The sequence below is a fragment of the Rattus norvegicus genome, chromosome 10 (genome assembly GCF_021556685.1).
Source record: "Rattus norvegicus strain SHRSP/BbbUtx chromosome 10, alternate assembly SHRSP_T2T, whole genome shotgun sequence".
Classification (NCBI taxonomy): domain Eukaryota; kingdom Metazoa; phylum Chordata; class Mammalia; order Rodentia; family Muridae; genus Rattus; species Rattus norvegicus.
Window position 1 is genome coordinate 68,692,868 of NC_141543.1, and position 14,631 is coordinate 68,707,498.

A 14,631-nucleotide genomic window follows, 5' to 3' on the forward strand; every position below is an offset into this window, starting at 1 on the left:
CAGTTCTGTCTTCATAAGGACCTGACAATACACCTTAATGAGAGAGAGCAGGGAGCTAAGCTTCTTTACAGATCCAGAGAGAAGATGAGGACCAGACAAAGCAGTAGACCAGAGGGACACAGTGTATTGATAGGTCGGAGACTCCGTGGATTCCTCATGGTAACAGACTCTGTGGTACTAATTTAGATAATTAGAGCTGATAAGAAATGGGGTTATGTAGAAAATAAAGACCACCACAGACATTATGTAATCCAGATTTTTGTTTATTGTTTTCAGCAACCTTTTATTTTCCTGGCAAATGTTTATTTATTAGAGGTGAGACTTTATGAGACTTAGTGGTAGAGGCTGGCTCAAGATTTTGGCAAAGAAACCCCAAAGGCACTAGTGGTTTATAAAAGATACCTTTTTTACATTCCCCTGAGCAGATTTAGTCAAGGCTATCTCACATTTATCCAGTGTCCCAGCAAAGAGAAATTTAAAGGAGTCCCTTAGTCTACTGAGCCGTCTCGAGCCCCTCCCCATTGGGACATCCATCTTAAAGCTCCTTGCTGTTCTGTGATGGTGAGTCTCTGAGTCTCGCTGACTTTCTGGGAAGAAGAAATGAGATAGACTTGGGAAGCTGATTGGGGAAAGAGGTTCAATCATTTGGTGTTTACGGGAGATCCCACTGAAACAGGAGGAAAAGAAACTCAAGGTGACATCCTTCTCTTAGAAGTCTTCCCTAGGAGGGCTTTCCTGCCCAGGAGACAGTCAGCTGGGGTCAAAGGTGGGCTTTGCTCAGCTTAGAGAAGCGGCTTATTCGAAATGGAGCCAAGTCATAGGATGGTGGTAATTTCATGCTTAGCTCATAGAGGACCTTCCCCACAGCAGGGGCCAACTTGAATCCATGACCTGGGAGGAAGAGATTGTGTCATGTATCTTCAAGTATAAACTCTGGACTCTAGAGAGGCTCCCTCCTTACCCAGACAGGGCTACCTCTTCTCATGGTCTTACCCCCAAACCAGAAATTGCCACCTACCACAAGTACCCCCTCTTTTTTTTCACTGCCTATACACCCCGTGTCCAGCCTTCGGCTAAAGCCTGCAGGATCCCCTTTTGGTACTGCAGTAGGTCTGCTCACAGGTACCCCGCCTGCCCATCCTCAAACTCACCAGAGAATCCAGCACCGATGACAATGTTGTCATACTTTGGGTGGCAGTCAAGAATAAAGTGCTCATCGGGAGTATTCTAGAAGGAAAGTCACACCTGTGTCCTCTGAAGATAGGTAGGATCTATAGGCTCTGGCTGGAAGGAACTGGCTGGGGACTCTTTCGAGAGAGAACTGGATGGGGCTGGGGTCTGTTCCCTGCTTGCCCAATCTCCTCTGTTCTCACTGAATAGCTGCCACTCTCCTACGGTGCCATGGACACAGTAGGTTGTCATCTTTGTGAACTAACTTGAGCCAAGATGCCTCGGGCCTGGTGGCATCTGTCTCTTCTCTTTGTCCCCAAGGCCTGCTCAACTGGGAACATCTTGCCAAGAACTGTTTTAGAGCTCTTCTGGGAAATTTAGGGAAGGACTGCCAGGCAAAAGCCTCACCGCCTAATAAAAAGGGAATATGAATAATCTTTAACAGGCCCCTCTCTCATAGAGGTGAACCAACACACAGGAATTAGTTGAAAGTCATGCACTGGGTCAGAGGTCAAATGGAGTCAGGCCTGGCCAGCCATAGGTCTGTCTACCTCCACCCCCACCCCCCATTTTGCAGATTGGAACAGCCTGCAGCCTGCTTACCGTGTACATGCAGCGTTCCATGATGTCTGGCTCTGGCCTCAGGCCTGGTAAATGATCTTTGACAAAGTGGCATAGAATCTGAACGTCTTGGATGTCTGAGAAGGTTTTGGGGCAGTCCCGCTCCTCTGGGTCCACACTGTCACCATGGTGATAGCACACCTACCCGCCCCCCCAACCACCATTGGATGAGCTGTAAAGCTGGCCTTCTGGGCATACCAGCTGGTGAGGGGTGGGCTTGGATACAGGATGTGTCCACCCATCATCCCAATCCCCAATCCCAGCAAGTGCTAGCTATTGTTAGCACCTAGCCCTTATCTTCAGCTCCGCCCCGCGCCTAAGAGCTTATGCTGCAAATGGCCAATAGTGAAGCCGACTCCAGGAGGGTGGTGCTACAGAGGGTTAGCATGGATACCAAGGTCTGCATGGGCACTTGGTAGTGAAGTAGCTTTCTTCGCATTTTCTCCTAACCTTCATCAGCCCTGGGTACTCTGAGGCTGGCAGTCCGTAGATGTGGTGGGGGGCCAGATCCAGACTCAGGATGCATGGGAAAGCTTGTGACACACTATAGCTCCCAGGGACCTTCTCTCGCCAGTAACACACATTGATCCGAAGGGTCTTGGTGCAGGAGGAAGTTGGAGATAAAGGGGGAAGCCATGGTCAGTGACGGCAGGTTCTGGTGGGGTCCTGCGGCCCTTTCATATCCAACCGGTTTTACCTAGTTCTTGTCATGTACGTATGTCACATGCATAGGATATACATTATGCTTCACAAAGGTCTGCAAACCTCTCGTGTCCCTCTTCTCAGTTCTCTCACATAGCAGCGCCCCAACCCTACTTCACTAGCTTTTCAGGAGTTGATACACTTCACATTTATGTAGGGCTATACATCTGCCTGTCTCCCGGAGGCTCTGGTGTACAACACCGGATAGTTTAATCCACCAATAGCCTTTTGGGGTAGCTGCTATTTCCCATATTGGTAAAACTGATGCTTAATGAGGTGAACTCATTGGCCCAACATTGTCCACTAGGAAGTGGCAGATCTGAGGCTCAAAGTCAAGTCTGACTGGCTCCAAGATTTCTCCTCTTAATGACTGACCCTCAGGTCTCCAAGCTCACCCTACCTGGAGAGGCAACTCAATTCCCAGGGGACGAAGAATCCGGTTGGTCCAGGGACCAGCAGTGATGACCAAGCTGTTGGCTTGGTAGCTCTTCAAGGTGGTTTTCACTGTGACAGGTAGACCAGGTCTTATCTCCACTACCTTCTCTCCATCACACACCACGCCTCCTAGCTGACGAATTACATGCTGGAAGGTCAGGGATCAGAGAGATTACTTAGTTGTGTATATGGTTCAACCTGGGAGACCAAGAACCCATCACTTAGGGCAGACAAAAGTGCACAATCTAGTCCCCCCTTTTAAGTGTGCTGAGAGAGGGAGGGAGAGGAAGAGGGAGAGGAAGAGAGACTTGTTTTAAAAATCAGAACCAAAGTCAAAGGGAACAAAGACCTTTATACTGACATGGGCCTAGGGCTGCCTGACTAGGACCAGCATGCCCAGAGAAAGGAGCTGTGTTGCCCTGGGGCTGCATAGCCTCACCTGGAGGGCTCTGAGGGCCTTGTCTGCATAGAGAACACCTCCAGTCTTGTCTAAGAGCCCTACTTCTCCCTTGGTGAACCGAATGTTTGGAAAGCGTTGCTTTAAATCCACTGATGAAAGGCACTCGTGGTCAATCCCCTGCCTAGACAGAGTGGCCTGGATTGTCTTTAATCCTGGATTTTCCTTCATTCCCAGAAACAAGAGTTCAGTCCGCCTGTTTCAAAAGAAAAGGCCAAATCGGTGAAGGGATCTGTCATGGCCCTGGCCACCTAGTCTCACTCCTCAGTGAGGGACTCATGTCTATAGCATTTGCAGCTCCGTCTAATATTCAGAGCACAGGTAAAGCCATCTTGGCGTGCTGGCATTCTCCAGCTGGTTTCCAGACCATTCCCAAGTCCTCCCCTGACACTCACTGTCACTTGTCCCTCCATCCAGTTCTTGACAGCAGAGGTCCTCAGTCCCTATGACCTTTCTTACACCTTGGAAATGCCAAACAAAAGAGCAGGTATCCACTGTGATGTGATTTGATTCCTTACCTCCTCTGGACTAGTCCACAACTTGCCCCATTTCTTTTTCCTTTCTTCCCTTCTATTTTATTCTTCAAAGATTTATTTTTATAATACGTTTTTAAAATTGTGTGTGCACATGAGTATAAGGGCCCACAGAAGTGTCAGATCACTGGGAGCTGGGACACAGACAGCTGTAAACCATCCAACATGGTTTCTGGGAATGGGACTCAGGTCCAGTATACATTAACATCTGGTCATCCCTCTGGCTCTCTGCTCCCTCCTTCTTCCTAACACTGCTTTGACCTTGTGCATTTGCCTGCCTCATTGTTTCTTCTTTTTTCAGGGAAAAGGAGATCTGGTTCTGCTTCTAATCCGGGTGTCACCTTGGTGTGACATTGACTGGTGACTCACTACTCCAAGGCCCCCATTCCTCCTCTGAAACCCAGGACTCCCTTCAGGTCAGTGGCAGTACAGGTGTTTTGCGGTTGCCACAATGCCTGGGCTTGCCACTCACACTGAGTGGACAGAGGCTAGGGATGCCAAGCCTGCAGCGCTCCAGAAGGTCACGCAGACACTGTGGCATTTTCATACACAGGAACAAACACTGATTGGTGCACAGAGCTCCAGCAATAAGCTCAGAGAGTTTCCCTAAACTTCTTTTATCCTTCTTACTCTGTGAGGGAGAGAGCGGTTTCCCTTTGACGCTTCCTCTTTGATGCTCCCTGCCCCACCGCCATAATAGACCATAAGTCCCTTTGAGGAGGAGGGGCGGAGCTATCTAAACAATGGAAGGGTGCCCCTGGCCCTCGGACCGTTCCTAGGTTCCTACGTTCTCTCTTGGCCTTAGTAGCTTCGCAGCCCAGCAGCAGCCTGCTGCATCCCCCGGGTACTGCATATAAAGCTCGTAATAGCCTATAATGGAGCCTCATGGATATTACATGCTTCCAAATCCCACATTATCTGGTCGTGGGGATTAAAGGGAAGACTGGGAGGGGGTAGGAATGCAGTGGGCCTGGGGGCCGGTGTCAGTACACAGAGCCTCGCAGCGTGCCCAATCGATTCGCCACGGCCCCCGCCTACCCACCATTCAGGGTGTGAGAGTGACGCCAGCTCTGCCTCTTCAAAGCTCGGCTCAGGTTAGAGGAGGCAGAATCTGCAGCCAGGAGCCAGTCTCCTTTCTGTAGCCTCCCCAGAGAACTTCAGATTAGTTCTCAAGTCATGAAAACTTGCCCAGTCAACTGCTTGGTCAACAAGATAATTAGGAAACCACCCCAAAGGCTAGAGGGTGTAGCTTAGAGGAGAGCATTTGCCTAGCTCAGACCCAAGCACAAGGGCCTGGATCCCATCCCAGTATCTCCAAAAGGAAAAGAAGAAGCACCCAGTGTTTTGTTTACCATGCTGGGAGTGGAACGGGGGAATTCCTACACACAAGACAAATACCTCGCCAGGCAAGCCACACCCCCGGTCTGGGTCTGAGATGTCTCTTTTTGTTTTGATTTTCTCAAGAAAGGGACTTACTATGCATCCTAGACTGGCCTCAACCTCGAGGTCTTCCAGCCACCGTCTGCCAAGTGTTGGATTTCAGGTAGATGCTGCATGTACTCAGGTGCCCTTGAACCTTTTTACCTGCTGGGCTCCAGGCTAAGTGGAATTGTGGGAAAGACATGGCTTACAGCTCTTCTAAGCAGTCACATGTCAGCTCTCCGGTCCAGAGAAAGATCCCAGAGTGTCTCTTAAGCTCTGCATGCAATATCACAGCCTTGGTCTCTCCTGTACCCTGGCTTACTTCGCCTTCCTCCTTCCGCCTGGCCTTCCTTCTTTCCTTGAATAGAACTCCATTTACAGAGACGTATTGTGTGGGGGAAATGAACTTGTGCCAAGACAACGGGGAAATCTGTCGAATTATGAAATGCTGAGTGATGTTCTAATTCCCAAGCCGTCCTGTGGTGGATGAAGGCAGAGCTCCCCAGCCCGAGGAGTAATCACCGAGCTGATTCCGCCGAATGTAATTGCTCCGATTGTAATCATTTTGCTCCAGCTCTCTGCCCCTGTGGCATTTATTCCTTAGCCCAGATATTGATCTAACAGTGGGAAATTTTCCATCTGAATCCGTGATGCCGGACCCTCCCCAAGTCCGAAGATGTGTTTGGGAAATTCTCATTTTCCGTGGATCACGGCTGAGCTATTTGGCCTGAGGGAAACCGTGCACCGTTGGAGAAATGCCTTGGATTGGAGAGAGATTTTTTTTTTTTTTTTTTGACCATTATGAGCAAATCGGAAATAAATGTAAAACACTGCCTGGAAATGCAAAGGCCTGTCATTATGGGAGATAGGTGAGGGGCTCCTGTGGGAAATGCTCAGGGAATTGGAAATCAGTCAATCAAAACCAGGATCAGAAACCGGGCCTTTCCCCCAGTATGAAGACAGATGACTTCCACAGGCAGATTGAAAATCATTTAAATGCTTATTTTCTTAATGGTTTTTCCTGGAGCCCAATAAATAGACTACTGATTCTGCATCAATTTCTTACGCCTGTGCTTAGGGACCCCCTCCTCCTTTTTTTTTTTTTTTTTTTAAGCTCACACCCAAGCTACAAAGTTTAAGAAAAAAGGTGAAAGGGACAAAAGTCTCTCTACAGAGAGGGGGAAAACTAAGAAATAAATAGTCAGGGTGAGTCTAGGGAGGCACTGAGACCCTAGAGTTACCAGGGAACCCTAGCAAGTTTGCAACTCCCACCTCCCAGAATGCCCGTCACCTTAATAGGAAGCCCTTGGTATGGACTACACCTTCCTCACGGCCCACTTCGCGCCAGCACTGAGAAGAGGCTGTTGAAGAACCCTCTGGACGGTTGACCCCTCTGTGTCCCATGCCACAGGAGCTGGTGATTAATCAGGAATCTCCAGCCGTTACTAAAGTAGGGCTAGCGGTCAGCGGGGAGAGGAGAACAGGGAGGGGGGGGGGTAGACAACTCTCCCTGAACCTTCCATTTCCCAGCTCGGGGGCTCTGGCTGTCTTTGTCTTTGCTCCAGTTCAAAGTGCCAGCTCTCAGCATCACCTTGGGGAAGGGCCCCCGTAATGGCTGCTGTCTTTGTAGGTTTGGGAACGGCTTCTCTGTATTTCATCTTCTGCTCAGTGGGCCGAGGTGGAATTGGTTAACAAAGATTGCTCCAGGGAGGGGATGTGGCTGACAAGCCAGACACTTCGCAGGCACAGGAAGCAGCAGCTGCGGAGGGGGCCACCAGGTTCTGCCAGCAGCTGTACTGACTACGGCTGTGATCTTGTCTGATATTGTCAGTGAAGCAGGGGCAGCCGGGGTCAGGAGCTGGATAGTAGAACTCAAAGGGAGAAGGCGGGGCAGGAAAGAGCCGGTCTCAGAGCCTGGCTTTTCTATTGGTACCAGCATCCCGGCTGTACACATCACAAAAGACTCAGGCCTTATGATCCGACACAAGTCATTGTCTGTTCCCAGAATATATGCAAATAACCTTAGCCCACCCGTGTTTCATACGCGCTTTCACAGGAAGCAGAACAGGAGAACTGGGCAACCTCCCCCCACCGCTGGCTCGGAAAGGTTTCTGCGGTTTTTCAAATCATCATCAGATGACATTAAATACATTCATTTCTATCGTTTATCTTACGGTATTACGCCAGCGTGTCTAGAAGGATCTAGAGAGAAGCTCGGACGACAAAGATGATGAAATCATTTAGAAAATCAAAATTAGGAGCAAAGCTAAGGCAATTTGGATGGCACTCAGCCCAAAGGTGGAGAATCAGATTCCATTCCGAGAGCGGCGGTGTCTGTACTACATCCCACACAGTACAGGGAATAAAAAAAAAAAAAAAAAAAGAAAGAAAGCCTAGCACACGTGGGTAAATTAGGGTAGCCGTAAGAAAGGAGCTGTTAATGATGGAATAGCAGCAGCGACAATAATAATACTTAGCATTCCATCGTGCTTTGAAGGGTTTAAAGCACATTCACATTACTCTTCATTTGTCTTAATTGGAGCTGGGAGACGTCTGAGCACTGCTTTCATACAGGTTATGGCACCACGCACAGGAGCGCTTTTCAAACCTGGGATCACTTAGGCCTGAATCTGGAGGTCGGCACTGCCAACACAGCCGGTTTGGACCAAATCTAGCTTCTTGTCTATTTAATCCACAAGTTAGGATAGTTTCTATATCCTTTTCAGTGGTTAATTTTTAGAAATCTAAAGCAGAGCACTATTGCACACAAATATGGAGCAGAGTGGTAGCTCAGGCCCAGAAGGTGCTCAAGTGGCTAAAGCAAGGAGATCTCAAGTTTGAAGTCAGTCTAGGTGACATAGCACATCTGGGGCCAGTGACAAAATAAAATCTTGTCTCTAAAGGGAGGGTAGGTGGTGAGATGGCTCCGTGGTTAGAGCACTGGCTGCTCTTGCTGGAGCCCCAGGTTTGATTCCCAGCACCCATATGATGGTAAACAACTGTCTGTTCTTGGGGATATGACACCCCCTTCTGACCTCCATGGGCACCAGATACAGGATACACATACATATACACAGATAATATACTCATACATATAAAAAATTAAGATAGGGAGGATCGAATCTGGGCTCAGTTCTCAGTACGGCTCACAACTGTACTCTGTAAATGCATTTCCAAGGATCAAATTCCTTCTGGTAGCTCGAAGGGCAGCAGGCATGTATGAGTTGTACACACATATATGCAGCAAAGCACTCAAACACATAAAAATTAAGTTTTTAAAAAATTTAAAAATAAACCTTTAAAAAGCACAAGGAAATAGCATGAAATTCAGATTTTCAGCGTCTTGAAATAAAGTGGTTTTTTTTTTTTTTTTTTTTTTTTTTTAGAAATAAAGTCTTATTGGAACACATCCAGGTTCATTTATTTGCATCTTTGACTGCTTTCGCACTACAATGGCAGACTTGAATATTTGCAAGAGACCATATGGTGGAGAAGCCTAGCATACTTCCTGTGTGGCTTACAGAATAAGTTTGCTGACCCCTGCTCCAAACCGAGAGTGTAGTAATTCAGTGATGTACAGTAATGCCTTAGGACTGCTACACAGCCGGTAGTGACACACGCCTGCAGTCCCCAATACTCCAGAGACTGAGGGTCGTCGATGGGACCCGGAGCTTTGAGGTAACACAAAGAGACCTTGTAAAAACAACCTGAAGGAGAGGAGGGGGAGGAGGAAGGAGAAGAGGAAGAATGAGAAGAAGAGGAAGAAGAGGAGAAATTAGGGGACAGGAGAGGGAGAGAGGGAGAGGGGAAGAGAAACACCCTAACCTTCAGTAGCTTCCCTTTTCACGTATATAAAACAGTGGAACGGGCTGGAGGGATGGCTCAGTGGTTAAGAGCCCCCAACTGCTCTTCCAGAGGTCCTGAGTTCAATTCCCAGCAACCACATGGTGGCTCACAACCATCTGTAAAGAGATCGGATGCCCTCTTCTGGTGTATCTGAAGACAGCTACAGTGTACTCATATATAATAAATAAATAAATCTTTAAAAAAAAAAAAAAAAAACCACGATCATGGAGCTGTACATGTGAAGAGAATGGCCCTGCCTGAGATGCTTGGGACCACATGCGTTTCTGGCCTCTTCGGGGTTTGATACATGGATGCATCCAAATCCTGGATCTCAAGTTTGTGCAGCCTTTAATCACTGTACTCTCCTGCCTCTTTCCTGAGTGTTGGCATTAAAGGAGTGCACCACCATACCCAGTGTCATGGGGAGCTGGGGATCAAACCCAGGGCCTCACACAAGCTAGGCAAGTACTCTGCCAACTGAGATACATCCCCATGTCCTTGTTGGCCCCCCTCCCCTTTTGTTTCCTCTTGATCTTCCTCCTCTGTAGCCCAACAGACCCAGTATAGTGGGGAGAGACTTCCAACGTACCAGGCACTGTGCCGAGTATTTTCCAATCTTTTATTTAACCTTCAAAAATCTCTATAAGGTACAGAGATCCCAACCACACAGCAGGTAGAAGTTGAGGCAGGAAGTAAACCCAAACTGTGTGACACCAGGCATTTCATGATTGCCTGTCTGTCAACATTTGCTGGACAGACTTCTGCCCTTCAAGGCTCAGGCTCATCCCCTACCTTATAGTGCTCACAGGCAACAGCCAGAGAAGGATCCCTTTGTCAGACCACTCCTCAGAAAGACATTCTCCTTTATTTGGGTGCTGGGTGTATTAGCTGTCTCTGAATAAATCCTTAATTAGCTGCCCTGGCTGTATTTGCATAATGGATTTCACTTTGTTCTTAAGTTAATGGTGTTTTTGTAACAGAACAGTAACCTCTTGGTTCGCAGCCATTAAAATAACTGCCACCCTGTAGGGCAGAGCCAGGGTTGTGTAAAAGAGGTTCAGTTAAGAGTTCAGAGGAGTAAAAGGGGAAGCAGCAGTGGTTTCTGCTTCCTTCCCTAGGAGGGTCAGAAAGGCCATTGTCAGAGGAACCCTAAGGTTTGGAGAGAACCACAGGGCAACAGGGAGCTGTTGCAGGGTCACTTTCTGGCAAACAGTCTGTCCCCTGGAACACCCTCATTTTGTTCCCAGGGGATAATGCATTTGTAGGGTTGTTGTGGGGGTGAAGGTGCAGCCTAGAAAGATAGGATACTAGGAGGCAGGAGAGATGGCTCAGTGGTTAAGAGTATTTGTTGGGGGTTGGGGATTTAGCTCAGTGGTAGAGCGCTTGCCTAGCAACCGCAAGGTCCTGGGTTCGGTCCCCAGCTCCGAAAAAAGAAAAAAAAAAAAAAGAGTATTTGTTGCCCTTGCAGAGGATGCAGTTCCCAGTGCCCACATGGCAGCTTGCAACTGTCTGTAACTCCAGTTCCGAGGTCTGATACTCTTGTTTGACTTCTCTGGGCACCCGGCACCAAGCACATATGTAGTTGCATATACAAGTATGTAGAAAAAACATCCATACATAAGTATTTTTAAGTTAGGACATGAGTAAGAATATAGATCTTGGCCCAGGCCCTGTAAGATGGCTCCAGGCCTGCTCTAGATACCTGCCCATGGTGTTTCTCTAAGTTCTCAGAACACAACCTGTAGGAGACTTGGACATAGGGTCTAACTAGGCCTGGAACTCTGAGCTGACAGAGGCCAGCAGAGTCGGTGGAGAGACCGTGACAGTGAGCAGAAGGCCTCCCCACGACCAGCTCCTCCCTCTTGGGCTTGTGTCCCTCCAGTTGCATTTCAAGTCCACGCCTTACAGTACCACACCTTCAAAGCACCCGAGGGGCAGATCCCCCACATTCCTGGTCTTCCTCCCTTGCCCACCTGTGCAACTGGGCTCCAGCTTCACGCTCCAGCTGGGCCCATGTCCGATAACATTCATCCATCATCCTTGTGTAGAAGTCCTCGGGGTAAGCCTTTCTGATTATGCGGCTCTGTCCATGTGAGCTTCCTCGGGAATGGGGAAGAAGGAACTAGAAGCAGGGGACAAGAAAGACAATGGAAGCAACTGCCCTTGGGCTCAGCCTTCCCTTTGTTCTTTAGGAGCCATCTCATACTTCCCATGGTCCCTTCTCCCTTCTGGTCCCGGGGATTGAACCTTTGGCCTTGCACACACAAAGCCTTGCAGATGAGCTATTGCCTTAGACCTCTTTTTATTTCTTATTTGAGACATAATCTTGTTAGGTAGCACAGGAAGGCTTTGAGTATGCAATCCCCCTGCATCAGTCTTCTGAGCAACTGGGATTTTTAGGCCCTTGTCACCAGGCCTAGATATTTTTAAATATTTTCATACAATCCTTCCAGGTCTCCTTGCAGCCCACTGACTGGCCAGGCATTCGGGTTAGCAGTACTTCAGCACTGACTAAGTTTTTCCTTTTGTAAATTGCCCTCTCAGTCAGCCACACATCCCTTCGTTAGTAACCTTCTATTAGTCCACTGTATTCACATCCCACTTAGACGCCCAGAAAAGCAAGATCAGAAAGAACCTTCCAGATTATGCAAATCTAGCCCCTTGGTTTTATGGATATGGAAAAGGATGTCATCTCACTGAGCCTTCAGGTACTCAGGGTAAGGGAACAACCTTGGGATTGGGGGTGGGGTGAAACAAAATGGAGATTGTCTGCAGGTTGTGACAGGAATCCCTTGGGCTTTGGGCAAACATAGAGGAATTGAAGACAATTCCCAGGAAATGGTAACCAACTTGGAGAGCTGCAAGGCAGAATGGAAAGGAAGAAGCCACTGAGGTAGAAACCACAGCTTGACTGGTTGCATAGGCCACACCCCTGAGGGGGCCTGCAGGGTCCCCAGTGCCACCTTCATTTACAGAAGTCATGTGACCACTTTTCCTTTAAGGAAAAGAAGACCTGTGTCTTAGTTCCCAGGGCATCAAGTGAAGAGGCAGCTGTTACCCAAAGGTGGCAGAATCAACAGCAGCTCCTGGGAGGTTCTGGAAGGAGCGGCTGAGAAAACACAGCTTCCCCCAAAGCTGGTACATCAGCCTTTGCCTCTAGGCAAAACTGTCTTTATTTAAGGTTACCCAGAGCAGAACTGATTCTTTTTCTGGTTGGATCTACCATTTGGACAAAGAAAAGACCGGGTGGCAAGAATGAAGAGAGGTGGGGCACTTCTCGATTCTTGAGTGGTGGGAATTTCCTTTGAATTATCAAGATCCGCGTGCAGTGACTGCAAACACGCAAAGCGCTCAGAATTCCTGAGGTCCGGCCCTTTGGCTTCACCTATAGCCGGCAAGTTCTGGAGAGCCCTCCCTAGGAGAGGAAAGGGGACGGGGACAGGGTACCTGCTCCAGCAGGAGGACCTTCTTGGAATTCTGGGCCAGGTGGTACGCGGTAAAACAGCCCTGGACGCCTGCTCCAATCACAATAGCATCCCAGAGATCTGTCTGAGCAGCCATGATGCCACAAAACCCACGAAGGAGAAGGCAAACAAAGGCACCTCCAGGCTAGAGGGGGAGGAGAAAGGCAAAGTCCAGTTAAGCTAGTGTTCCCAAAATCCCTTGGGGCCAGTGTCCTTGTCCTTCTTTCCCTCCCAGAAAAGCCTGGCACGGGGCTCAGCCTCCGCCTCCCCCTGCAGAGCAGAGCTGGGTAGACTGATTTGTGAGGTTTCGCCCGGCTCAGCTGCCAGCCTCACCCTTGTATCCCTCTAACTTGCTATTCTTGGCTCAATTATTGTCATGCAAATGGGCGCCTTCCCATGCCACCTTCCTGTCTCATTATGATCTTTGTCTCAGGACTTCGGCCCTGGAATTTCAATGCCTCCTAGACCAAGCTGGGCACCGGGAATGCTGCCTCCCCCTGCTGGCTTTTCCTCTCTGCAGCTTGACTTCCTCCAGAGATCTTCAGGGGCAGCTAAGAACTTGGCAGGATGCCCAGGGTTTGGCCCTCCTCCCTGGCGGGTGGGGAGGTCAGGGAGTAGATGCAGGGGCCAACTGGGAGGGCAGTTTTGTGATTATGAAATCATTCTCGGTGTGTTTTACTTTCTTGTTGAAAAAGGAGAATAAATGATACTGGGGGAAAAAAAAACTAGGAAAGGACGGCGAGAGGAAGGACCTTGTCCTCGGGCACACGGGGAGCCAGGCGCTAGCTCAGCACACATAGGGGCCATGTGTAGAGAAGCCTTCTGTGCCAGGCAGCAGGCTCAATGGGTATTGTTACAGACACTGGGGACAGAGCCAGAGTTGGCAGGTCCTGATTCTTATACAATTTGGGGGTCCATTTTAAGATAAAAGAAAAGGGGGGATTGGAGGCACAGCTCAGCGGTAGACTTTTGTGTTTGGCATGCTTGAGGTCCTGGGTTCAATACTCAGCACTAAAAATAAAAGAGAGAGAAAAAAAGAAAAAATTAGTCATGCAAAATTAGATGGCAGGACTTTGAAGAGACCGCTCAATTAGGGAGCCCCATGGTTGAAGTTTTATTAGCTTCCTGGTAAATCTGCCTCTGAATACATTATCTCATTAAATTCTCTGGTTTTTCTGTGTATTTTTATCCTCATTTTTTTTTTTTTTTTGGCAGATTCTAGATGGCCTCAAGTTCTCTGTCAGTCTTCTCATCACATGCTTGCCTAGTAGAATACAGTGACGGCCACACTCTAGCCCATGCCTTTGGACAACATCCTCTTCTTGCCTTGAAGAATTCGCTCTCAGACCCTTAACCACCATGTTAGAAGTCTAGCCACTCTGTGAGAGAGAGAAGACGAGAAAAGTCCCAGGATGACACCGACAGTCACATGTTAAGAGAGAAGCTATTTTGGACCTTGTGTCCAGACCAACTAACCACCACCGAGTGACCCATGACCCAACAGCCAAGCTGTGTCAGCATTCCTCAGTTTTATGAAGTAAAATAAAATGCTTTTTAGACCCTAACTTTTGAGGATGGTTGTTTATAATCATAAAAACAGACAAAACAAGGGGTTGGGAATTTAGCTCAGTGGTAGAGCGCTTGCCTAGGAAGCGCAAGGCCCTGGGTTCGGTCCCCAGCTCCGAAAAAAAAGAAAAAGAAAAAAAAAAAAAAAAACAGACAGGGATCTGGGTGTGCCAAGATGCTAAGACTTGAACCAGGTCTCTCTGCTCCAAAACTTACTTGTTCTTGTGTCTTCTTTCTTTTCTGGACATAGGGTCTCATGCACTGCTCAACTGGCCTCCAATCTGCTTTGCCTCTGAGGGTGACCTTGAGCTTCTGGTTCTTCTGCCCCTGTCTTCTGGAATATAAACCTGCACCATCACATCGGTTTAATGTGGTGCTGAGGATCAAACCCAGGGCTTCACATGTGTCACCTGAG

The 14,631-nt window shown here is 48.4% G+C and overlaps 1 protein-coding gene and 1 long non-coding RNA gene across 6 annotated transcripts; one reads left to right on the forward strand and one right to left on the reverse strand.

Annotated features, from left to right (window-relative positions):
• Positions 1-247: 247 nt before the first annotated feature.
• Positions 248-12,774, reverse strand: Pipox (pipecolic acid and sarcosine oxidase). 5 transcript variants are annotated; one of them, NM_001012009.1, is given in 8 exon segments: positions 248-891; positions 1,152-1,227; positions 1,774-1,932; positions 2,242-2,388; positions 2,894-3,076; positions 3,368-3,581; positions 11,160-11,308; positions 12,634-12,753. In NM_001012009.1, coding segments are annotated over 8 exon segments (1,173 nt in total). In that variant the 5' UTR covers positions 12,748-12,753; the 3' UTR covers positions 248-760.
• On the forward strand, positions 11,084-14,215 carry LOC102551552 (uncharacterized). The gene is made up of 2 exons (XR_015631830.1): positions 11,084-11,245; positions 13,866-14,215. It is a non-coding gene; the product is annotated as an uncharacterized LOC102551552 (long non-coding RNA).
• The last annotated feature ends 416 nt before the right edge of the window (positions 14,216-14,631 follow it).